The sequence below is a fragment of the Anabas testudineus genome, chromosome 4, assembly GCF_900324465.2.
Source record: "Anabas testudineus chromosome 4, fAnaTes1.2, whole genome shotgun sequence".
Taxonomy (NCBI): domain Eukaryota; kingdom Metazoa; phylum Chordata; class Actinopteri; order Anabantiformes; family Anabantidae; genus Anabas; species Anabas testudineus.
Window position 1 is genome coordinate 20,728,867 of NC_046613.1, and position 25,988 is coordinate 20,754,854.

A 25,988-nucleotide genomic window follows, 5' to 3' on the forward strand; every position below is an offset into this window, starting at 1 on the left:
AAATTTAGACTTCAGAGGCTTCAGGGCAGAAGAGAACAATGGGCTGCAGGAAACACAGTGGGGAGAGGAAGGTAAGGGGGGATAAATTGGGAGGAAGAAGAGAAAGGAAAAGGACTGAAGAGTACAGAGGAAGTGGAAGGTGTGACTTTGCAGAGAGAGCATGGAGAGATTCTGACCTTTTAAACTTTGGGTTCCTTTGGATGAAAATGCAAAAATGTGGGTGAAAAGTCTGTGTTTTCGTATAATATCAAAATAATGACGACATTTAAATATTAAATACATAGATTTGAGATACATTTCTCAACAAAAGACACGGAAAGCTTGCAGGTAATTTGCACAGCAATGAAGACAGAGCTGTTTATCTTACCTCTAAATCTTCTTCAAGGATGACTTCTGGGGGAATATTAAGTTCAGATGAAGTTTAAAGAGTTGAGCGTCAAAGTTACATTTGACCTAATTTTCAAATGAAGATGCTCAGAGCAAAGCCAGGAAAATGTAATAAAATGCATTAACTCTAGTCAAAATGCAAGACAATACTTCCTGAACTCATTAAAGGAGCTGGTCTTGAACATTCCTTGCCGTATTCCCTTGTAAAGGAACTGTTGCGCACTTTGAATGTTATTGCTTTATTTCAACACCAATGTTGCATCACTATGAACAGGCACAGGCACCCTGCAGAGCTTCCACAAACAAATAACTTCTCCGGGCTTTCACTGGAACACTTCGTATCCCAATAAGAGCCTCAAGTTATAACTGATGTTTTTTTTTTTTTTAGCACACAGATTGTTTTAAGTACACCCTCATCAGTCGGCCCTGTTTGGAATGAGTGGACTGAACCTCTTAAAATGCAGCTGTGACATTGTGAGGTCAGAAGTGACGTTTCATGTGGAAGTTCACAGTTCAAAAAGTCAGGAATGCCACAAACATGAGTTTTTACAAACAAGGTGTTTACTCCCTGCTCCCTGGGGTCAAGTGTCACAAACTTATAGCTCTGCTATTTCTGGAATTTCCTGTTTAACAGTTCTCGTTGACCTTATTCATAAGAGGTTCTTACTGCGGCTTGGAAAATTACTTCTGTCTGTTGCTTTAAACACCCCCCTCTGGTTTCAGTCATGATAAAATTTGAAGTGATGATGCAGGTTTACAGAACGTAGAAAGCTTCCAAGGTCTACAGTAAATGCAACCGCTGTTGACATTAAACATGCTGCACACATCCTGTATTCATTACAAATTAAAATGATTAACCTAATGGGGCGCCGTAATTAAAGGTCAAAATCTTTACCTCAGATGTGATAACTCACAGACTGCAGGGCTGAGTTTGACAAAGCTCACAGGAACTATTCATTTTAGTGCAGTTGTCAGGAATTTAAAAAGTTAGTGTGCAATTAAAGGTCAACATTTTAAACTTTGAAAAGGAGTAAGAGCTACAGTATTAACCCGACTATGAGGAGTCTGCTTGAACTCAACTGCAGTGAGATCACCTTATCTGGATTACTGAGTGGACTAGTACTCAAAGTGCTCATCCCTTGGACTTGTGGATTTAGCCCTCACAGATTTAGCTTCTATTGTGACATACTGATCATCATGTCAGTGACTCCGTCTCTTCACTTTGAAGGTTGTGACTCCATAAGGTAATGATCCTGCTTTGCTTTTCACCTTATAGCAGCAATCTGCAGACTTTCTGGCCTTGATGTTCCTGCTTTGGTCTTACATTCAATATTATTCTTATCTGATCTCTGTCAATATGACACTGACCTTTATAGAGAAGCTCCGGGAAGTTCAAGCCAAACCGGAAGGAGCTAATCGTAAACCTAACTTTGCATTGTTGCACTTATGTGGCTCAGATTTCAGTAGCTCACAGTCTGCACATGTGGCAGCATAGTACTTCAGAGCTGAATTAAGTTCACTTAAAAAAATGAACGTGAACTGTCAACACAAAAGCATCCCACAAACAATTAAGGTCTTTAATTTTAACATTAACCATGAAAGTTCAGTGCCATAAAATGTCTAATGTTGTAACACTTCTAAACAAAATCAACCAAACTCATAACGTGATATAGCAGGAAACCGTCTGGACTGAGGTGATGAGACAGAAGTGGACAAACATGGTCAAAAGGGGGAAAGGTACAAAGCAACTAGTTAAAACAGCTTAAATAGAGAAGACAAGAAACTAAAAGCCATGACAGAGTGGGGGCGTGTACAGCTCCTGACTGATAAAGGACAGGTGTGCATGATTAAGACTGATCAGGTGAGTGAAGGCAGGAAACTCTTTCAAGGCAACTGCAAATTGGTTTAAGCTGAAATGTGAGCAAAGTGAAAGCATCTTTACAAAGATTATAGTGGAAACACTGACATTTTGTCTGCCTTTCAGTCATTTAGTGATAGAGGCACAGAGTGCCTTCATTTCTCCATTTGTGATGTTGCTGTACATCAACAAAAATAACATTTCACTTACTACTTGCTTTGAGAAAGCTCGCTTTTGCTGGTGTACGTGTAACTTTGAATGCTCAGAGCACGATCTGTGCAAATCTCTCCAGAGCTGCGTTGTATTTATTTTAGCAGCTTAGTAGATGGAGATCACTGCTGCTGACTGCTCAATAATAGAAAACCATTCATTCTTTAAAATAAAATGAAAAAAACTATTCATAGTTTCCTGCGGAGAGCTCCGCCAGAGAACGACAGGGGCGAATGAAAGAGAGAGAAACAGATGGAGGGAAAAAGAAAGAGTCATGCCGTCTCATCTCCAGGAACAAAGTCCAGACAGCAAAATGCCTCACACCAGTGGACCAGTGTCAGAAAGGAGAGAGTCAATTATTTATCTGGAGGGTTGTTGTGGGAGGAGAGGAAAGACAGATTTGTGTTGGTAAGGTTGTGTGAAGATGAGTCACTGTGTAACGCACACGCCAAACAAACACACAAGTTCTCTAATACAGAATCCGTTAGCTCGGATCCTCTCTCTCTTTTAACCTCCTTCTGTCACTCACTCTTTCGGCTGGTGATGAAGTCATGCCACCACACCCAGTGTCGTGCTCCTCACTAACATGCCCGACCAGGGTCTGCTCTATTACTACCGAAAGCCATTAACCCTCGAAGCAGAGGGTGCAAGAGACACACACGGTATCATCCATAAGATATGAGCTCCATTTACCTCATGTGCCCCGTTTCTCAAAACTCTAAATGCAGTGAGACACAGACCGAGGTTTAAACTCAGAGATGGTTAAGTACAAATGTCAGTAAAAATGAGGATTCACAACTGGGATCTAAACCTGCACAGGTGTGTTTTGAATTAAATGGCATCAGTGATTTGCTGCTTTTGTGCGTGCAGTGTGTACTTAAGGGCTGAACTAATTAGTTGATGGACAGAAAACATAATCAACCACCATTTTGATAACTGATTTTAGTCATTTTTCAAAACAATTCTAGCCTCAGTTACTCAAATGAATGATTTCTCTATGAATGATAAGTTTGGACTTTAAACTAACGAAACAGGACATTTCAAGATGCCACTCAAATTGGGAGGGACATTATAAATGTGAGCACTGGTGAAAATGAAAACAGGCGTTGGTGCAGACATGTGCTCACCACTTGGTTAAAGTGGTGGGTTTTAATTCTCGTGCAATATTGTGTAGAGCAAAGCCATTATCTCCATTGTGTGCTTATTTTATAATAGACAGATGTTTGAGGAACACACACTTCTGAGGACAAAGTCTAAATACACTCAGATGGAGGGAGAAGTATATTGAACTCTGACCTCCACTAATGTGCATTGACATTAGCGATTAATGGTTATGTGTGTGTCTGAAGTTGTCACTTCATGGTTGAGGTGGTGGTGATGTCAAAGCTGAAGACATTTCATATGCATCTTAAAGTTTTAAAGGGACATAGTAGGTTATTTACGTTACTCTAAACACATTTTATACCACTAGTAGGCCACAGTTCATCGCGATCACTTTTCATTTTCTGTCACTTAGCTACAGTTAACAAGTTTATGTCAATTACACTCAACGTATATTAATGGCTCTCATTAGCAATTTGCAATAGTTTCTGTCCTGCTAATCTGCTCATATGAAATGATGGGGTTCTTACTGCTCTGAATAATACACTGCAGCAGACTCCACAGGCTGTCAGGTAATGGATTTCTTTTATTAGTGAATGTAGCTTTGTGAATAAGATTCAATTTACCCCCACTCATGTTTTTTTTTTCAGCTTTTGTAAATTCTTTGTTAGTTCTACTGTGTTAAATTCCTCCAATGCTTTGAGAAGAACTGCACTGTATCATTCGAAGTCGGCCTCGCAGGTTGTAAACTGTATCAACAGATTTACAGTCAAAAGCACATTTTTTTTTTATAGAGTCACTCACATTTTAAAAAAAACGAACGCTCGCTACCATGAATGATTCATTTAGTCTGCTTGCATAAAAGGAAGAGAAACTCATTATGAAGTTTTATTACCTTTTTATGACTTTTCAGAATGCAGTTGTCTTCAGTAATGCACTGAAGAATTTATTGTACAATCTATCAGGTAGAATTTAGGTTTCATGTTGTCTCCAGGGAACACCAAGGTACTGAGCATTCCTATTTTGAATTACCCTCTATGTTATCTGACCTGAGTAGACCTAAATGGTTTTAATTCTCTTTTTATCATCTTTGTCCTTGTTTTCTATTCTATGTACACTACTGTTTGAAGGTTTGAGGAGAAACCACAGACACACTGGAAGACTCTGGCAGAGAGCTGGTAGAGGTTGACAAGTCCAGGCTGCCAGGCAAGTTTAAAGCGTGGATGTACCAGCACAGAATACTACCTCAACAAACGAAGACTTTCCTTTTGCAACCTGTCAGAAGAGTTCAGGATTTTTCCAGGCAAGAGAGGTGCTGTTGCCTAAAGACTCAGCAGACACCAAAGCAAGCAATGGTCCAAAACCTCTTGTGGTCGGAGCAATGGAAGAGTGAGCCGCAGTGAGTTTGATGTCCTCTCTGAAAACCTGTGCGGCGTCTGTTTCTAAGTAAACACTAATGTATATGTCCTCTTGCTCTTGTTCACTGGGGCTTTCTACTCCGCTTTCTGTTCTGGTTAAAGCAAATTTATGCTGCTGAAAAACAGCTGTTTCCAGCTACAACATAATGTTTACACTATATTTTTAATTTATTTGATATTTTAGTAGGTTTCTGCTTTTTTGTCAAATGTTTGAGAAGTACTCTATCTTAGAATGCAGAACACACACCCTTTACTTTAAAGATGAATCTTAATAGCCTGTTAATTGATAACCAAAACTGATCAGTTTCATTGATTTGTCTTCTTTATTGACAAACATTGTGCATTGTAAATGTAAGAGTCAGAAAGTTAACAGATACAAACTCACACATGTACAAACATTTTACTGTACACTGAACAGCACACACACACACACACACACACACACACATTATATTACACACACGCACACAAAAATGCACAGGTGTGCGCATACTCCCATTATATTACAGTACTATAATACATTACAGTGGGATGCTCTGACTATACGAGCAGTTAACACCTATAACAGTATTGTAGTAAAACAGAGAAAGCAGACTACAACTGATTATTGAGCTGTTTTTCTTTTTTCAAGAGAATTTGTACATTACATACATACCCAAAGTATGGCAAGCAATAGGAAAGCAAATAAATTAACATGAAAATTTTAACTAAGGAGGAGATTTTTTTCAGATCAAGAGGAACCCTTCTCGTTTAGATTAGTTTGACAAGACACCGAAAGACTGAAGACATGGAGCATTGAACACTGGCTACCAGCTTCAATGAAATATCAGACCCTTTATTCTTGGGGTTTAAAGCAAACATTTTTACATGTGGGAAAAAAAAAAACAAAAACAAAGTTTGTGTTCACAGTTTGGGGTTGAAATCTCAAAACCTGCAGCAAAACTCACAGGATTTTTTAATATATATATTCTTAACAGATGCAAGTTGTAGAAGGCGTCAGCAGCCATGCCATCAGCACTGTGGAAACAGCTGTGCTCTCAGTTAAATGCCAATGACAGCATGCTAACATGCTCATGACAAATATGACAGAGCTAACATGCTGATATGTAGCAGCATGTACATTAATATTGACCATGTTCACGTTTTTAATTTAGCATGGTAGAATGCTAACAATTAGCTTAGGCCCATGGGAATGAGTTTTGCAGGTATTCGGTCATAAACCAAACTATTACAGACTAAACCTTTGACCATATGGTGCACATGAAAAGTTAAAAGTTAAGTACAAAAGTTCACATTCTGATGGGTACATGAATGTCTGCACCAAATTTCATTCAATTTATCCAGTATTGCACCCAAATGTCATAAAAAACAAAACAACAAAAAAAAGTCAGGCCTTCACTAAAGTCAATAGAAAATGGGATATCTTGACACTGGCAAACAGTTGGAGAGAAAATAAATTAATAAACACCCAAAAATAAATAAATAAAATAAATAAAAATGAGAAAACCATTTGAGAATGTGTGCAGTCTGACTGTTTAGATTGATAAAACAGTCAGTGACTGGATGCTTGGAGCATAGGTTAGCAGCTAAAAAGGAGATGCGGTAACATTTTAAGTACAAAAGATCGTTGCTTTTAGTTATTGGATATGGTTCTCTAAAACCCACAACACTGCAGGGTTTCTTTTTTTGTGTGAAGTTAGACTTTACAGTATATCCGCAAGAGATGCAAGTTAAAAATGTTTCTAAAATAGAAAGATTGCACAACTTGTTTGCCTCCTCAGTCAAAGGAGACAGAAGATATGCAGAGTGGAAGCAGAGCGAGTTGTACAGAGAGGTTGTGAGCATTAGCTGGAGAAAGAGGACAGTCGGGTTCAGCAGGGAGAGAGACAAAAAAAAGAGAAAGAGTAATCTCTCCACACCCAGCCTCATTTTTATTCAAACATGAGAGTCAAGCTTTGCCTCTCGCACCCTCCTCTATCCTTCTCATCTCCTCTTGCCCTTCTATTACCTACTGCCTTTCACTTTTTCCTCTCTTCAGAGCTTGTCTCCTCTCATCTCCAGCTTCCTCTACAGTATCAATTACACCAGAACAACAGGAGCTCTGGTGTCGAGCAGCTTCCAGAAAAGAACTGCAATTAAAAAATAAATTCACCTTAAAGCTCGGCTGTAGCTTCTAGTGACATACTTGCATTTCTGGGTCTATTTTGTTGTTGAGCTTCAACCATTTTTCCTCTTCATGTATTTCTGCATGTTGACATATTCCTGGTGCAGTTACAGTGGAGCCTTAATGGAGGTTTCTGTCTCTAGTTGTGACACCTGGTCAGGAGTGTCCTGGTAAATCTCCAGTAAATGTCAGGTTTCGGCATCAGTCCTTCTAAATCAAAATGTAGAGCTTTTCTTATGATGTTGCTATTTCAACATTACAGTCAAATATTCACAATCTTTATATCATAACCTTTAATAACAAAAAGGTAAAATAACTTAAGTTATCCTCCAACTAGAAGTCAAAATAAGACTTTTAGCAAAAGTCAGACAGTGGGATAACATTGTCCACTTTTTATCACCTAGAAATATCTTTGTTGGGTAATAGTTGTGTGCACATACACAAATATAGAACAAAGGTTTTGGCAGTATGTTTCTGTCTTTGAAGACTTGGATTTGGGGTAGATTTAACCTTTAACAAGCACTTTCTAAAACTAACATCAAAAGCCGTTTTCTCCATGAACTCTTAAAGCACTTCATCTTGGATTAATGGTTTTATAGAATGCATAATTTACCAATAAAATATCTTATTTTATGCATTAATGTGGAGAAAGCCCCCCTCCACAGGGAGATACCCTCCATTTGTGCTCAAATCACGCCATAGTTTAAAACACAGGACGTGCTGTAGATTATTTATGCCTTCATGCCTTTCACAAACACTATTATAGTAACATGTGAAATGTCTAGAAGCTTAAATACCAGCAGAAAAACAATGTGCAGCAAACAGTAGACACATCACACTCAGCTACAGATGTTACATAACATATTAGGATGCCTGCCTGTGTTGATGGCTTTCATTTCTTCTGCATAACATTTTTTAGGTGGCATTCAATAAGAGCTTTTAGGCACACTAGTCGTCTCACTCTTTATTAAACCCCCGAGCCAGCGCTGAAACTGTTTTTCCAGAAGAATCTATTTACAACAAATTATGCCTCTGAACCACTGACAAGTTCCCAGTTGATCTCAATACTTCCTGATAAAATGTTCAATAAGCTATTGTTGCCAGGCAACAAATGCAATTCCGGCCGTGCCGGCTGAGCCGAGTTTTGTTGAAAAGTGGAAACTGAAATGTTTGGTGGTTTAAAATAGTCGCGGACCTCTCAATGTCACAACGTTCATAAATAAAAGACTTTGGGGCGTCCCAGCAGAGCAGAGCAGTGGTGCAAGACGAACACAAACATGTCGTTCTGCAGGACGCGTCAGAGTCATGCAGCAGTAAAACGTGTTGAAAGCAAACAACTAAACAATGCCGCTTCTGTCACTATAAGCACGGCTTGCAGCAGATGACAAATAAAATCACAACATCCAATCAATGGTGCTGACTGGTAATCCTTTGGATGTGAGTGCACACGCATGACCAGAGGTTTGGGCTGAGGGGAGCCTGCTGTTTCACAGCTGGTAATCTGCTCAGTGCTGGGATAAAAAAAATCTCCCAGTGCTTCTACACCAGTGTGCCCTGGAGTGAGATCAGGCCTTCTTGATATTTTACGTATTTTGTAAAGACTAGCGAGTCAAAAACACATCTGAATACTCAAATCCCAAAAATGTTTGTACCATTTATCTTTCCCTGTTTCATCTTTCCTCTGCCATGTCAAAGAAATCAATCTTTGTTGTGCATAACTGTGTGTTGCATGAAATCCAACATGGAAAAGGTTGCAGTACACAGATGAGACTGCAGATAGGTCACTTCATGTCATTTCATCTGCAAACTGACACAACAGCATTAATCAGTGATGTCAATCGAGAAATGCGACTGTCAAAACACACTGACACGACACATTGGGCAGCCAATGAATTTATAGAAAGGACAGTGCCTGCCGGCCTTCTGTATGGTGATGATTACCATCTGGACAGCAGCCATACAGTTCTGACAAACAAATGAAATTTGTTTCATGTGTGACAGAACATGAGCACTAGATTTCTGGTTTGCTCAGGCGTTGTGTTGAAGCTCCACTGGCAGTCAGCTTTAAGGTTTGCAGCCAAATCACAAGAACATTGGATGAGAATACCTTTCCTTTCTTTTGAGACTCTCTGGCCACTGCAGTGCGTTCACAACAGGTGCGTCTCAGCAGCTGGTAATGACTCAATACCCACAGTCTCTTAAGCCGTTTTTTCTCTTCCACACTTCCCAGCATACAGTATTTGTTACCTTGCTTTCTAGATTTGAAAGAGATGTTACACTGCTATGTTATAATACTTCTTTATTTGACTTTGTTGCAGTTTTCTGATCTATAATAGTCTGTACTCAGAGGGCATTGGTGCTGATTGTAAAACATCCATTATGTGTTCCCTCTGAATGAAATATTGTAAGTAGGCCAGGTGTTGTTAGTTCTCTGCATGGACTTAATCTTTTCATGGTTGCATGGAAAGTACAAAAAAAATTATGAAACCTATTTTTCTGTTTTTGTCCACAGTCCACAGAACTTTAAAGTTGGTTCCAGTGATGAGTCAGGCAGAGGAAGATAATCAACTCACAAAACACTCGGGTGACAATTGTCTGATGCTGCTGGCAAATGTGAAAACAAATGAACAAACAGGAAACAAACCTCCCATATCGTAATATGTACAGACTCTTCAATATGAAGATAGATTCAAAAACGTCCCATTTAACTGTTGTCTGGAATCAAATGGTAGCAATTTTTCCCAACACGCTGAGGTGGTCTCAACAAAACATACAGGAGATAACAAGACCTGGCGTGGGTCTTACTTCAAGTAGCACTGTTCTGCAGACTGTGTCAGTGTTTGGTCCAGTTTGTATCATGAATGTGTGACACTCTCCTCCTCACAGTAGTGCGTTTGTATTTATCCTTTCATAAAAACCCGGCGATGTTGTTCTTGAATCAAAACAAAAATCAAGCTGGTAAGAATCAGTCTGTAGATTTCAACAGGGGGAGAGAAGGTTATGTTGAAGACAGTTTTCAGGAGGGGGGATTCATATTTGTCAACGTTACCCCTCAGGATCAGACACTAGCTTTGCATCAGTCACATCTTCCTTGTTTTCTTCTTGCACTAACTGTTCATTGAATTCTCTGCAGGGGTTATTTAGTCGACATTGATTTGAGGAGTGAAATGGCATGAGAGGGGGGGGTCTGGCCATGCAACTGGATGGCCACAGAGATTTTAGTTTAAAAACATGTAAAGTGGTTACAGTCTCCCAGACGGGAGGGTGTAAGGGTAAAACATGAGTAAATATGATAGCCTGCTCATACTCAGACTGTACACTGGGCAAAATACTTCATACTGTTTCTCTCCACGTGCGCGGCTACACAGATTCAGTGGGAGACTGGTCATCGATGTGGTGCCTCATTGACTGAACACTGGTGAGGATTTTCTTCTGGTGTCCGGCTAGAGACACACCGATCTTCTGAAGATCTCTAGTAAAGCACAAAAAAAGATGCATACGTGTTGTAAGATACAGTATGCATATAGATGCATAACAACATGTATACTGTTAAAAGTTGCATATGGTTTATTTATGTTTTACAGAAACAAAACAAACAATTCTCTTAGATTTTTAACTAAAAACAAAACAAACAACATGGTTTGTCATAGTTCATATATAGCGTCATCTAATGGATGACCAAATAGTTTTATTTGTCTGACGTAAAAAAAAAAAAAACTGTTTTACTGCAGGTGCATTCAAATATTATAGGGGCATATAGTGTACATTGATACAGTTTGATGCACATCAAGTCCTAGAATGGGGCCTAAATATCAGAATATAATTAGACACATACGTCATGATAAATCTGTGTTGCAGGGCCCTCACTTGTCTTGTAAAACTCAAGTCCATAGGTTTTCCCATCCATTTTACCCATTCTGTACAAAAAGTTCACTGGCTCGTTCAGCTCCAATCTGCTGTCTCCATGTTGGTACTGTGCTAAAGTATACTTAATTAATCCCTGTGGGGAAATCCATCCTCTGCATTTGACCCATCATAACCATTTAGAAGCAGTGGGCAGCGAACAGGGACAAACCTTAAGTCTGAGGCGGGTGCTTTGGTCAAAGGTAATGGCAGGAAGCGTCTGGTGGACTGTTTACCGACTGAAGAGTTTGAAGGTCACAGATAAAGGCTGATCCAGCAGCAGCTGGCCAGAACTGAACCACATATCTCAGCCCTCAGACAGGAGGAGTATTCGCCTCCTTTATAGGCTTGATTAGGCAGAAGAAAGAACCAATCAAGCTGTCTCTAAGATAGCTGGCTATTGACAAAATGCCTGCCTATGGTAAATTGATAACTGCTAATTTCTTCATTTCTCACAATGACAGATGGTGCTTTTAACAGTAAAACAGCAAACTGTCACTGACCACGAGCAGAAACACCAGTTATGGCAGGTGGAGAAGTACAACAATGAATTATGGGAAATATGATCCCAGCTTTAAGACACATTGGCACTGCTGATACCACCCAGAGAATAGTGTCTCAATTTGAGGACAGTTACTATTTATTTGACAGTATTATACTAATGCTCAGGGATGACACTGGCATTTTATATTATGATATAAATAGGGAGAGAGAATGGATGTAAGGAGGCCAGAGAAATTATTCAGAGAGACAGACAGGCGCTCACATGGAGCAGCAGCCAACAAACCAGCTGTCATGCCAGTTGTCCAACTAACAAGATGCAGAGCAGTGTGAGACGCAGACAGGAAAAGACAGACACAAAAAGAGAAAGGCTGTTAATTGGGAAAACTTACTCAGCTGTGATTTGTGTGACAAGCGGCAAAGAGGTGAAACCTGAGCCCAGGAAGGAGTCACGATACTGGGTCATCTTCAACGCTGCTAGCCAGTCTTCCACTGAGCTCACCCTGCTCAGGTCTGGAGCTCCGCGGTCTAACAGGGGATGCTGGGTAGGACTGCATGGTCACAGTGAATACAGGTGCATATAGAGAGGTTAGAAACAAAAAGGAACAGAGGGACACGAGTGTGCTTGCTATGTAAATGAGTTTGTATCTCTCCTCACCCCGGGGCCACGTTGTTGATGCCGGCTTTAAGAGATGCAGGGTTGCGTATCATTTTGTCCAACATGCTGACAATATCAGAGAACTTTGGCCGTGCGTTCCTGTCTTTCTGCCAACAGTCCAGCATCAGCTGGTGCAGTACTACTGGACAGTCCATGGGAGCTGGCAGCCTGAAGTCCTGTTCTATTGCATTTATCACCTGGGACATGTGGGAGAGGGAGATAGAAATGCCAATGACAAAGAAAAACGCACGTGGACACAAATTGTTACAAGAAATAATTGATCTGTATTTCAGTCTACATATGTAAAGTGGATAAGATAATGTCTTTATATGTGAAACAGCTCTGTTTTACCCACATGGATCCAGTTGTAAAAAAAAACAAGCTTGCACTGACATGAAGCTTGAACCTCGCAGAAACAAGTTTAGAAGCAAATATCTCTAACTATCTAACTTCACACAATGGGGTGGGTTTTGGAACATCATTTTACTATAACAATATTGAACTAAGTTATATGTATATGTCTGAGTACAGGATGAGAGACATAAAAAATAAATTAATTTAAAAAATATAAATAAGAAATAAGATTGGGGTTTTGGTAAAATGCTTTTTTTTTTACATATACCAAGAAGGAGCAGTGTAAATTTGTCTGGGTGTTTAAACCAAGCCCACTTTCTAGTAGGGGAAATGGGAGATATAAATAAATTTAATCTTGTGATGTGGCATCAGTAAATGGAACACAGCATGGGGCTCGTCTGTGAGGCTCACAATATCATAGGGATAAAATAGGGGAAAAAAGATCCAAAGTTGGGTCCAGATCTGTTCACTGTTTAGAAGATACTTTATATTTAGTCCTCAAATTTTGATTTGTCACTTCCTGCAGGCAGATGATACTACAGCAGGGATGGGTTTGTCTTCTCTGTTACAGCTCCTTTGTGATTTTGGCTGATAAGAATAGTGTATTTTTGCAGAAATCTTGCCTCGTTCAGCTTTATTTAAACCCACAGAATAAAAAAAAAAAAAAAACTATGAAAACTTGGATTAGTTAAGAGGATTCGATTTCCATTTAAGAGCTTCATCCCACCACAGTGTGCAGTCACTCAGTAGGTGCAGATATTCATCGCTGACGCCTTCTGCTGTCTCTGATGTTGCGGTAGGTAGTTTTACACAGTGAACTTTTTGATTTCATTATGGCGGTGCAAGTATTGAGAATGATAAAGACCTTTCAGGTTTTTCTGTGAAAACTTTTAGGCAGGCATTTTGTTTTGCAGAGAGGTTGTACTAAATACACCAGCATACCTTTGGGTGCCGAATGCAATTATCCTGAACATCACAGAATTCAGAACTCCTTTGACTGAAAGAGTAACTAGCTACCTCGCCACTCTAAAAAGAATCAAAGAATGGAAATATCAAGTTCAGAGATCATTATCTCAAATTATTCTCCCCCATGTGCCAGGAATGTGAAAATAAAAATTTAAATGTCTCCCCAACTCTAATTACCATAGCTGCATGCTAAATTCTCACATTGTGGTGTACCCCACTGGCTCAAAAAGCTGTGCAACATGTTTTTCCACACATCCCAAATCCAGTTACTATTATCTTTCTCATCACCTTTCACATTTTATTGTTTAGAGGACCAATCTGTATTTGTTTTTAATAAAGGCTGTTGTGTGAGTAGCACACTTTCCTCATGCAAGGAAATCCATTAAAACATCAGAAAACAATCATTTAGATAGAGTGGCTGGCTATTTGTCATGACCTCAGCCTGTGCAGCCAGTTTCATAGTAATTCAAGAATCTGCAACTTTAGTGGAGAGGAAAAACTCCCTTTAGAGGAAGAAACCTCCAGCAGAACCAGGCTTATAGTGGTCGGCCATCTGCCTCGACTGGTTGGGGTGAGAGGAAAGAGAAGACAGAAAAGAACAGTTGTAGATGGACTTGGATGTTGATTACCTCCAAACTCAAGTCAACAATCTCCCAGTTTCTATGCGCTAAGCTAACTATGGATAAGAGAGTGGTGTCAATTCTCAACTATCGGCAAGAAAAAGAGCAAACATACTTCCCGAGATCTTGAACAATTTAGTAGTAAGTCTGTGAAGGTTCAGTAGTATGTTATGTTTTTGGTCTTGACATGCTTTATTGATATTATACAGTTTGTCAAAACCAAGTAGTTGTTTGGACAGGAAGTCGAAACACATTTTGTTTGGAGTTTTGGTGCTGCTGCTGTGTTTTTATTCACACTCTATTGATGGATTGTGCTTTTAAGAACGGCAAAGTGCAATAAATTTCCTTCCAATAAACCCTCAACATGTTTTTTTCTGACCACTTCTATTACATTTAAAGTTACAAGCCCGTGTCAGTGTACTTGTAAGCCTACCTTACAGTAAGCTGAAGAAATGCGGCTCTTCGACTACTGTAAATGCAGCGCTGGGGATTTGTCTGTTCGCTGAGTGAACTCTACTTGACCCCGACACACTTCTCAGGCTTTGTGCAGCATAAATTCTTTCTAAGCACCGCTGTCAATCAAAACAGCAGCGTGTGTAGTGAAACATCACAGGTCTCTTTCATGATTAATTCATGTCGAACACAGCACCTGTGGTGCCTCCGCTGACAATTTCACCATTTCATGTTTTTTGAAATTGTGTGTGTGTGTGTGTGTGTGCGCATTTACGCATGTTGTATGAGTGTGTGTGTAGTGTGTTTGAGTTTAGGGTGTGAGGTTCATGCATAGTTAATGCCCCAACAGACCCTCGTTAGCTGTAGTGGTAACACACACTTTCACCATCATTATATGCTGTCTGTGCCATTATAATACTGTCTCTGTTATGCTGAATCTCTGTCATTACTGCTGCATAAGCTGCTTCTATTGCTTGCGAGCAACCACGAGGGAATGAGGGGTGAGATTGTGAGGGAGGAGGTCAAGAGAGACAGCAAGGGGGGAGGTGAGGTACAGGGGGAAATGTGAAATAAGGGGGAAGAGACGGCAAAAGTGATGCAAATGCTAGGATGGGGAGATGGTTCTTAGCTGGCAAAAGAACCATCAACCAAAATGAGGAAATATTTTACTTTTATTAGTTTATAATGTGTGATTTTCTTACAGTTGGAAGTGGATCTCACCACTGATTACCTCCTCATTAGCTGAACAACTAACCAGATGGAGAAAGCCTAACATATTTCCCCAACTTAACGAGATCTGAAACAGGTTAAATGCTGCTGGAAATGAACTGTGGTCAAAAGAAATGTGGTCCTACTGAGAGAACACAGCTGAAACAATCAGCAGATTTTTGTCACTTTTTGCTGCAACAAAATGTATTTTCATGCTCAAACTCAAAACAAACTGAAGACACAATTCTCAGGCTGCTCTGTGTCAAAGCCATTACATATATTATTTCAGAAAGCCTGAACTGGGATTTAAAGCCTTGGTGCTTTGAAGTAGGTTTTAGTGCCAAAACTAACTATAATCTGTGCATCACATTTCTTCTGCGAATAGAAACCTAAAAATAAAAATGTCAGAAATCCGATCTTCTGGAACCTCCTTTTTCATGTACTGTGCATGATCCCCTTTAGATTTAAACACTAAAATTGAATACCCAGCCTGAAGAAAGGATGAGAGAGTGGGATGCCCACTAACGCAAAAACAGCAGAGAAAAGTGCAGTTCCTGTTTGAAATTACAAGGATAAATGTAACCTTAAATCACCTTGTAACATAAATGTGACGCTGGGACAATAAATAAAAAATAAAGTGTAGAAATGCTGCAGCAAGTTTGATAATATTGTGAAGGTAAATGAAATAAACTTGTCAAGACAATAGAACATTCCCCCGAGAAAAGACCGGGTGGAAAACAGAATGCTGGTGCTCTTTGTTCTGCTGTTCCAGGGAACAAACACTTCAGTGACACTTAAAGTGATGTCCTCATTTTCTGTGTTTTCCCCCAACATGCATGCACCCTGCTGTGAGAGACGGCACGGGAAACAAACATCCTCCCACACACCATGACACTAAAAGTAACTGTAAATGTATACAATCTTTTACACTTGATGTTTTGCACACTTTTTGCTAATTTATTACGAAAACCTGAAATATGTCTTACTAAAGTATTCAGAACCATTAACTAAGTGCTTTGGATGAGCCCCTTCAGCAGCTAATACAAATTTAAGCTTCATTCTGGGCTTTGCTTGGATCATTTTAGGACAATCAGACTTGCTCTGTAGAGATTCCAGTGTTGAAACATTGGTGTTGTCACCCCAGTCACGTGCTTTCTGGAGTAGATTTTTTCTTCTAGGATGTCTCTGTAATTGGCTGCATTCATTATTCCTCCTATGCTGACTCCTGTTTCCCCGCTAATGTGAAGCTTCACCATAGCATGATGCTGCCACCACCATGCTTCATAATAAGGTTGGTATTGGTGATAATTGGTAATTTTGTCTCAGTTAGTCGCTTGGTTTCTTCTGTGTTGTTAAAGACTTATCCTAAAGAACTAAGAAACAGATACAGTGGTGATTACAAATGTCTCCCATATTGAAGGCACTGTGTTCCTGGGAATGCTCAAACCTTAAAATACCCAATTTACTTTGGGTCTAAATTGTTTCTGATGCCACTGTGCATTTCTCTTTGCATGTATTGCACTCTCTCCCTCTCTCTCTCTGTGTCACCCACCCACACACAGACACACAGGCAGGTGCTGACTTACATCTTGATTGCTCATGTCCCAGTAAGGCCTCTCTCCATATGACATCACCTCCCAGGTGACAATCCCGTAACTCCAGACATCTGAAGCTGATGTGAACTTCCTGTAGGCGATTGCCTCAGGAGCTGTCCACCGCACTGGGATTTTACCACCCTGAGAGAAAGAAAAAGAACAGGAGAAGAAAGGGAAAGATAAATGATGGAAACAAAGTAAGGGAGCATATTCTTGTGTGCATGCTTACACATTTGTCACATAGTATTAAACTTAGGCCACAGGCAGCCTATGCTGTACTGTATAGTTGTCACTGTACAGCATAGCAAATATTAAGATGACACAATGACGACAACTTCATTTCATACAATATTCACACAGCTGCCTATGTCAATAAATCACCTGCGGCATTCATCCCGTAGTTTGATATACTGATTTTAGTGTTAGAAAGATGCTTCCCTAATGATGAAATAATAAAAAAACTAAAATCTCTAGTATACAGTAGAAGTGAAGACAAGACAGATGTTCGACAGTCTAGGAAGATGAGAACATACAGTACATCTGCTCTACATACATGCTTTTCACCCACATCTGTTTATTCTCATCTAGTCTAATGAAGGCAGAACAATGAGTAAACAAAACTTCGTTCTTCTCACTGCTGATTTTCTTAACAGACTGGTTTTTAGACAACATACTGTGGCAGTTTCCACATGAGCTGAGCAAACGTGCACGGTTCCCAGAGGATGAATCCTATCACCTAGATGGCCCTTTTACTCACGCAGCATCATCATATATTCAAGTCCCGCCTCATCAGCTACCAGCATCATGTTGTTGGCTCAGCAAATGTATCTGCCTCTGACACTTATTTAATTGTAGTAAGGACCACTGGTAAACTGGCTGACTGAATCTTCATTACTGGCAGATGGAGCTTTTTTTCCAGCATGTATTCAAACACATCACACAACTCCATTGTAATATTAAGATCCTTATGACAAATGTTTATTGTGGTGAGGATTTATCTCGACATACGATATGATGACGATTGATGAACTATATGGAAATGTAGCCATGCACCTGTAGGGAAATGTGAGAAGCAGCTAAAGCTTTTATTGCAAGATTAATTTCTTGCAATACCAGCTGCACCATCAGCTGTATGTTAGGTACATTTGGTTACCAAATTAACTTTGTGTTAACACACAAGTGTTGGCATCAAAATTCCGCATCAATAATTTTTAAATTACCACAGTAAAAAACAGGCAGTTCGCCATCTTTTGGCCACACTAGGACTCCAGCATTCCTGTGTCCTCTTGAATGTGTATTTATTTATTAGTGCCTCCATGTTGTGTGTATTGTGTGTCCTTACCAGTGAGCTGGTGTAAGTGGGGTCAGAGGTGTCCTCCTCCAGATACCTTGATAAACCAAAGTCAGACACTTTGCACACCAGGTTACTGTTAACCAAGATGTTCCGAGCTGCCAGGTCCCGGTGAACATAACTCATCTCTGCCAGGTACCTGTAACATCAACAGGATTTATTGTGTGAATCTATACGTTATCTGTTGCCAGCTACAGTATCTGGTCTACTATAAAAGGTAATGGGATTCAGTGTGTACGCATGTCAGCGTATGTGTGTGTTGTATAACTGCTAGCTACCTTTGATTAAAAAAAATAAATTGGTTTAATGTTTGTGTCTATGAACATGTTTGTGTGAGTTATCACAGCCAAATACCTGCAATAAAACACAGATAGGATCAAGTGTGTGCGGGGGGGGTACACTTCCGTTCAAATTACGAGGACATTAGTCCTCACAAATTGAAAAAGGCTGTCTGGGGTTAAGGTTAGGATCACAGTTTGAGTTAGTAGGTTAGTTGGGATGGTCGTCATTAAGGGAACAGGAACAGACAGTGTTTAAAACTATTAAAAACCACATCCTGTGTGAAAACATTTAATGTTACCAGGCATTATTACGTATCACTAAAATAATTAATGAACAAAAAAATTGCGTTTTAACTTCTCAGTACAATCACCAACAGGTCAGAAATAGGTTTCTGTCATTCTTGTGATAAAACTGTATTTCTGTAGCAGTGTGTGTGTGTCTGTACCTCATTCCAGATGCGATGCCCCTCAGCATACCAACCAGCTGGATCACTGGGAACTGCCCGTCATTCTGCTGCAAAACCATAAACGGTGACAGGATTATTTTAAGACTACTAGCGGTTAAGGAGAAACATTAACAGTTCACATAGAGAAGAACGTCTTCCCATTGGGTGATCATTAAAATGTGATATTCATTAATTGAATTCTAATGTTTGGATTAAAAATGACTCTCCTGCTTTTACTAACATCTGTAAAAATATCGAAGAGTCCTTAGCCCTTAACTGCAAACCCTGATTTAGATACAGCATGAGATACAGCAAAGCACAGACTAAAGGTGCCTTTAGGTGAATGGGTAGGGTTAAAGGGCCAGTATGCTTCAAACAAAGTTCTTGTAAAATCACTGAACACTGTCTAAAACCCCATCACCTCATTCCTTTCCAGTGTCACAACTGAAGGTTTGTGACGGCATGCGAGTTACACTGTGTCTTTTAGAGGGGGTTCCTTTGGGGAACAGAGGGAACCTGTCACCGTGGTTGTGTCTTACAATTTAGGAGAGGTTCAGGTCAACTATATGCAGCGAATGGCAAAGAGTACAGGGGCGAGAAAGTACGAGTTCTGAACCCCTGTCAAGCTTTCCTTTGTTATTCTTTACTTTTTATACTTGTATTATCTATTGTACAATTAAATACAGCCCCATGAAGACCATAAGAGGCAATATAGCCAGAAAGTAAGAGAACTTAGGTTCTCAGAGAACCACCAAGAGGTCAAAACCTTAAAAAAAACAAGAAGCACGGTCATGTTCAAAGTTGCTCCAACAGTAATCTATTAATTAATTCCCTTTTCAGAATGGTACAGTTAGCCAAATATATTTTACATTGGAGTATCTGATTTAGTCATTGTCTAAGGTGGGGTTTGGTCTAAGATACACTCTACATGATGTAAAAAGGTTTCTTGTTTAAATTGCCATTGTTCAGGTGTAAGTCAGGCTATTAGGAGAGCTGTTTATAGAAAAATTGTTGTCTGTTTTATTATAGCATAGCTTCTCCTTAATGTCTAAAAGCAAACATTAAATTAAAAACCATATATTTTGAGGCGCTGGAGGCCTGCTGCTATTATGAAGCCATGTTAATTAAACACAACACATTTGCCTTTTTGTGATTTCAGTCTCTGGGCCAGACAGACTCTGCCTCTTATAAACACCACTGACATCCCTGCTGACATAGTTGCAGTCGAAGGTGCGTGTGTGTCTTTTAATTCACTTTGTGCATCAAACCGTGTCTTTGATGCTCCTCTAGCCTAATCCTCTGCAGGCAAAACCTTCTACTAGGTACACAGATACACACTTGCATTGATCCTCTGGGTCTGCCTGCAAGATGGTCACGCTAGGACACCAACACCAGTGAGATCGATGATTGTATGTGTGTGTGTGTGTGTGTGTGTGTGTGCATGAGTCATTGGATGATTTGAGTCAAAAGGGGTCACGCTGTGAGAACCGTACATCAAAGAGTTTTTCCTTCTGTTTTTAGAGGCGTCTTGAAAGGAGGGAAGGATCAAAGTGCTGGACAGACTGACAGACTTCCAAGATGAGGAGGAAAGAGAACAGGAAGAAAAGAAGAGGAAAGAAGCTCAAGTTTGTTTCCATCTTTGTGTCTTTTGAAAAACAAAAAGTTCCTTCGTATGGACATTGGTCTGTGTGTGACAAATAGACTCACTAAGCATTTTATTAGATAACCCTGTAGAATCTAATGTAATCCACTACAGCGGTTCTGTCCAGTAATTCTATTTTTACAAGGTTACAGTTGTACAGTTGTTGTTTAAACTGTGATAAAGGTAATGAATCTACTACAGGTTTGTTACTGCAGTGGGTGTACTGTGGAGCGCGTGTTTTAGCTACCCTATTGGACATAAATAAGACATAAGTGTCATGTTGTGCCTCCCGTACACTGTAAACAGGAGCCGTCCCTATGTGAGAACAAGCGCTACATGTGTGACAGCACAACTTCACAGACCTGATTCTCCCAACATTGTCTATGATTCAGGTCATACAAATGTCTAACATTGCTTCTAGAGGATGTTTGTACTTCGTTGTGATAAAGAGATGTTAGTAACGACAGCAGCTAAACCAACTCAAGGCAGCTGAGCCTAGTCTGCTCTACGCTCTCTCTGGCGTGTGGCTGCAGCAGGGTTCCCCTCACGCTTCTCCCGTATGTTTGAAATGAGAGCTTGACTTTCTGAGTGCACAGCCTGCAGGTTTTATTTACCCTGAGAAATGAATCAAGTGCTCCATTCTCCATGAACTCCGTGATGATCATCGTCGGCCTGCTCTTGGTGACCACACCCTCCAGCCTGATGATATTTGGTTGGTCAAACTGGCCCATGATTGACGCCTCAGACAGGAAGTCCCTCCTTTGTCTCTCAGAGTAGCCCACCTTCAGTGTCTTGATGGCCACAGGAATTTCTTTTTTCCCAACAGGCTTCAGTCGGCCTTTGTACACCTCCCCAAACTCACCTGGAGGAGGAAAAAACTGGAATTTAGAAATTACCATGGAGAACCCAGTTCTATAAAACTATAAAACTGATACAAACTGCTTTGTGACACTTCAGTGTGTACCAAAATGTGAGTGACTCAGCAGTGGAAAAGTGTTGAGGATGTTTATTTTTATGCTGCTTTGACAGAGCCCTTAAATTATCACATAATTAAAGAGGAGAATATATAACCTCATTTCATCGTGGACCAGGTGTGAAATCGGACGGGCTGAAGGTCGTACCATTCAGTTATCTTTCATTATTAACATCTTGCTGATCTTTGCAGCAGGTGAGTTGAGGAATACTGTGAGTGCCAGAGAGTGTTAAATACATAAACACACTCAGTCCTGGGAGCTGCCCTCTGCACATTAGTCACATACTGATGGTTTGTGAGCAGCTCTGATTGACACTAAGGCTGAAGGTTTTGCTCAAGGGCATACTGATGGTGTTTTAAGAGACTGAACGACAAAAAAAAAAAAAAAGAAGAATGTCCTCAATAACTCCTCTCAGTGGAGAGAGGTGGTTGCTTACCAGTAGTTGCAAACATGATAAAAGGGAGAGTGCATGTTTATTTGCCTTGCAGCATCCATGTCTCTGTTGGACCTTAGGTTGCTAGCTTAGTTGTTAGCCAGGTAAGATGCATTTAGCCATAACTACCTGGCCAGAAGTAAGAATCAGTAAGATTGAACTATTTAGTATTTTACATTTAATACTAAAATTGAAGGGTTTTCTTTTATAATAGTATAATTAAAGGTAGTGGATCCTTGTGTCCCCTCTAATGTAACGTGTCCATGCCCTCTGTTAAAAATGTTCAGGATTAAAGCTCAAATCAAGATCATTCTGGAAACACGCTCATCACAATCCTTTTTCCACAGAGTAGTACTTTTATCTAGGATTTGGTAATTAGGGTTTATCCACCAACAGTGTATGCTGCAGTTATCACAACTACACCACAAGTCACCCGTCTGCCAAGCTCCTAAAGTTAATGGACAGCACCATCCTCCAACCTCCAAGGGTGAGGAGTCTGCGACATGTGGACGACTGATCACCTGGTGACCAGCTGTTATCAAAACAACGTACGCTCTCGAACAGTGGAGATGTTGATGAATATTAGGAAGACTCCATCACTGTATGCGTCGCGTCTCCCTAACAAACCTCCCTCTTCGTGGGCACCACCTGGACCTCCAATGGGAATATCAACTTCCTAACAAATAAAGGCCAGAAGAAGAAGAAAAAAAAAGGGTGCACTACTGAACTGCCCTAATTGAGCCCATCCCGGGCGCCTCCATCACTGTTTGGTGTTGGTGCCTCCACTGCCAAGGTCAACATCAGACTGCAGCTTTTTTTTTTTTTTTTCGATCAGCTGAGAGGGTGATTGGCTGCAATCTGCCATAGCTGCAGGACCTGGATGTCTCCAGGATCCTGAAAAGATTGGGGGAGATTATGGCCAACCACCCCCCACCCTGGAGAGAAAAACGGTTTGAAGAACTCCCCCCTGGCAAGAGCGAGCCAGCAGGACTAAGAAGCAATGACACAAAACGAGTTTCTTCTTGACTTCCACATTAATGCTACTCTTTACTACATAGGAGGTGTCAGGGCATACATCCATACTATTTATATTTCAGACTATAGTCTAGAAATAGGAATTCCTGTGTGATTTTTCTATTACTTTTTGCCCCAACTTACCAAGACAAATTCCCTAGTATGTGAAACCTACTTGGCAATCATTGGTCAAATAAATGCAGTCAAGTAGCAGTAGAATAAGAGTACAATATTTCTCTCTCAAAGGTAGGAGGAAATGGAGAAAACATCTCAAAGTACTAAATTACTTTTCTTTTTTATTTACCTGGTTTGTGTGTCCAGGGATGTGAAACACAAAGTGGTCAATCATGGCTGCTTACGAGGTACAGAAATATGACCTGGTTTTAACCTCAAACCTGTTCAACGCATACAAAAAAAAAAAAAAAAAGAACACTCCCTTTCCTCTGAAGACATAGATGTCTTTTGTCGAAATAAATGCAGCTACTGTATACGCTGCTCCAGGACATGAAAATTGAATTTCACTTCAAAATAAAAGTCCTCATCCCAGAGCAAAAAATCGGTTTGTGAATAATGGATGAGTGATGGGAATTGGATGACAGACTATGGCGTCCTGTCTGACTGTGATCTCTGCTCCACATCTCAGTGCTCATTAAAAACTATCTACTGTCAGTGTCGTGAACCAGCAGGAGGAGGGAACGACGGAGGGAGAATGAAAGGAGGAAGAGTGACGAAAGGAAACATGGGTGTGTAGAAATGAAAGAGGGAAGAATAGAAATGGTGTTGATAATAATGGAGAAGAGGAAAAGAAGCACGGATGAATGGACACACACAGAGGGACGAAAACTCATTTTTTTCTCCTCAAAGAAAGGCGAGATAAATGACATCTCACTTCTTTTTCTAAAATCGAGGTGGTTAAAGAGAGGATGGAGTTTTATAGGTAATGTTTGGTTCAATCATGTTTTAAATCTACAGTGTATCTAAATATAATATAAGTAAACCAACTGGCCTGTCACATAAAAATATTATCACTCATTTATTTTGTAAAGTTAAGTGTTTCCAGACTTATTTTCAGTCATATAAAACACTCTTTATGAAGGACGTTTCTTACAGCGAGTGATAGTAAGAAGGAAAGAAGAAAAGAGAAGAGTGTTATCACAGAGGGAGAGAAGGAGAGTAAGGTGAGATATTTTTATGATCTCCTTAGGGTGCTTTCTTCTTTTATCTTCCTTCCTCAATCTGTTGTTCTGCCTTTTCCCCCTTTGGTTCTTTGTTTTAGCATTTCTCTACAGTATATGCAAACAAACTCTGAAACTCCATAGGGGCTGAATCACAAAGAAAGGTGAAGATAGTGGAATCAAAGAAAGACAAAAAGAAAAGCAGTGAAGTCAGAAGGAGGGGAAAAACAAAGAAAAGGCTGTAGATATATTTTTCCTTTCTGTGGCAGCAGAATGAGAGGAATTCGATCATTTAAGGGATGAAAATCCGTCCACATCTCATATCACCCAGGCTCATATTTTCCCCTCCTTCTTCGCCGTTTTCATCCCTCCTCTGTCACCTCTGGCTGAGGTGAGAAACCTTCCGCTGAGAGAAATAAAGCAAGAAACGGAGGGATTACGGAAAGCCGCTCAAAGTGGCTCAACAGACCAAAGCCGAAAGCACATACTCACAGCGGTGAGTGTCTCAATCTGGCTCATGACCTTTATCACCCAGAGCTCCACGGCCATTTGGGTTTGATTGGTTTTGTTCCAAAGAAAACAAGTTCTGGGTTGTCAGGGCGATAAAATCTAAAGTAAAATACATTAAGCTCTCTAATACAAGATAAGGTAGAAAACAAATTTTACTGATGTTTAGAATATTAACACTTCCACTATAATGGATTATTGCTTATAAAATAACAAATTATTGGTTATTGCTGTGCATATTTATTTTTAACTGCATGTTTTATAAATTGTACTATTATTTGATAAAAGTAAATAAGTGAATGCAGTGGTTCAAATACCCAGGGATTAACAGTAAAATTCAATACATGATCGTGACCTATAATGCTTTACCTTGTTTCTTGTTTCTATCTTTTTTTTCCATCCAGTCGCTGAAATGAAGAAACGCCCTCCAAAACATTTGAGAGGAAGCTCTGGGACTCTGTTTCACATCCAACTGTCTCCATTTGCCAAACATCACACAGCATTTTTACAGTGCAGAGCTCAGATAGCCAAAGAGAATGCATGAAGACAGTTTTAATTTATTCCTGTGAAAGTTTTGAGCATGAATAAAACATCTCTCCTGACTTCAAAGGGAAAAAATAAAGCAAAATAATAAATTGGCAGTGCGTGTTTCCAGATCGTTCTCATTGACACAAAAGTCTGGCTTAGTTGAAGAAATTGATGAATTTACTGTGGAGTGTCTGCTGTTTCAAGTGACAGTTGGTCTCATTAAAGAAACCAAGGTTTACGTTTGCACAGTTCTCGTTTGAAGCAGCGCAGCAGATACGAGCTGCGACCGTGAGTGAATACTATTTTCTTACACAAACAGAGGGAATGTACAGTAATGTTTGACACACTAAAATAATCATGGATTTTTGGCTTTTGCTGAGTTTTTCATCCAGTAAAAACAACATGACAGAGAGGAAGAGCAAATCACTGGGTCACTATGACACCGTGTTTCTGAAAACCCCTACCTGATCCAATCACTTCCTCTATTTTCACACAGGAGGGGTCGATTTCCTTGGCAAACTCTCGCACAGCCTCATTTGGGTCCTCGTAGGTGAATGGGTCAATGTAGATTTTGACCCCTGGTGAGCTGTGACCCTCGGACAGGGTGGGAAAGGTCACAGTCGGGGTCGGGCCACTGAACATGTCAGGCCTCAGAGTGACCTCTGAAGAGAAAATGAGAAGTGCTAATTTAAACACTTGTTTTAGATACTGTGCAGCATATAAGCATAAAGCATAGATAGG

At 40.1% G+C, this 25,988-nt stretch overlaps 1 protein-coding gene across 1 annotated transcript in view; it reads right to left on the reverse strand.

Moving 5' to 3' along the window:
* Window positions 1-7,911: 7,911 nt before the first annotated feature.
* The window catches only part of LOC113152811 (ephrin type-B receptor 1-like), a 73,879-nt gene continuing 55,802 nt past the window's right edge, over window positions 7,912-25,988 (reverse strand). The window contains exons 13-20 of the mRNA XM_026346266.1: window positions 25,712-25,909; window positions 21,231-21,478; window positions 18,975-19,042; window positions 18,239-18,386; window positions 16,888-17,037; window positions 12,201-12,397; window positions 11,935-12,093; window positions 7,912-10,610 (exon numbers count right to left, since the gene is read on the reverse strand). Of these exons, the coding sequence (XP_026202051.1) occupies window positions 10,499-10,610; window positions 11,935-12,093; window positions 12,201-12,397; window positions 16,888-17,037; window positions 18,239-18,386; window positions 18,975-19,042; window positions 21,231-21,478; window positions 25,712-25,909 (1,280 nt within the window). The 3' untranslated portion in view covers window positions 7,912-10,498. The remainder of the gene's footprint in view (window positions 10,611-11,934; window positions 12,094-12,200; window positions 12,398-16,887; window positions 17,038-18,238; window positions 18,387-18,974; window positions 19,043-21,230; window positions 21,479-25,711; window positions 25,910-25,988) is intronic.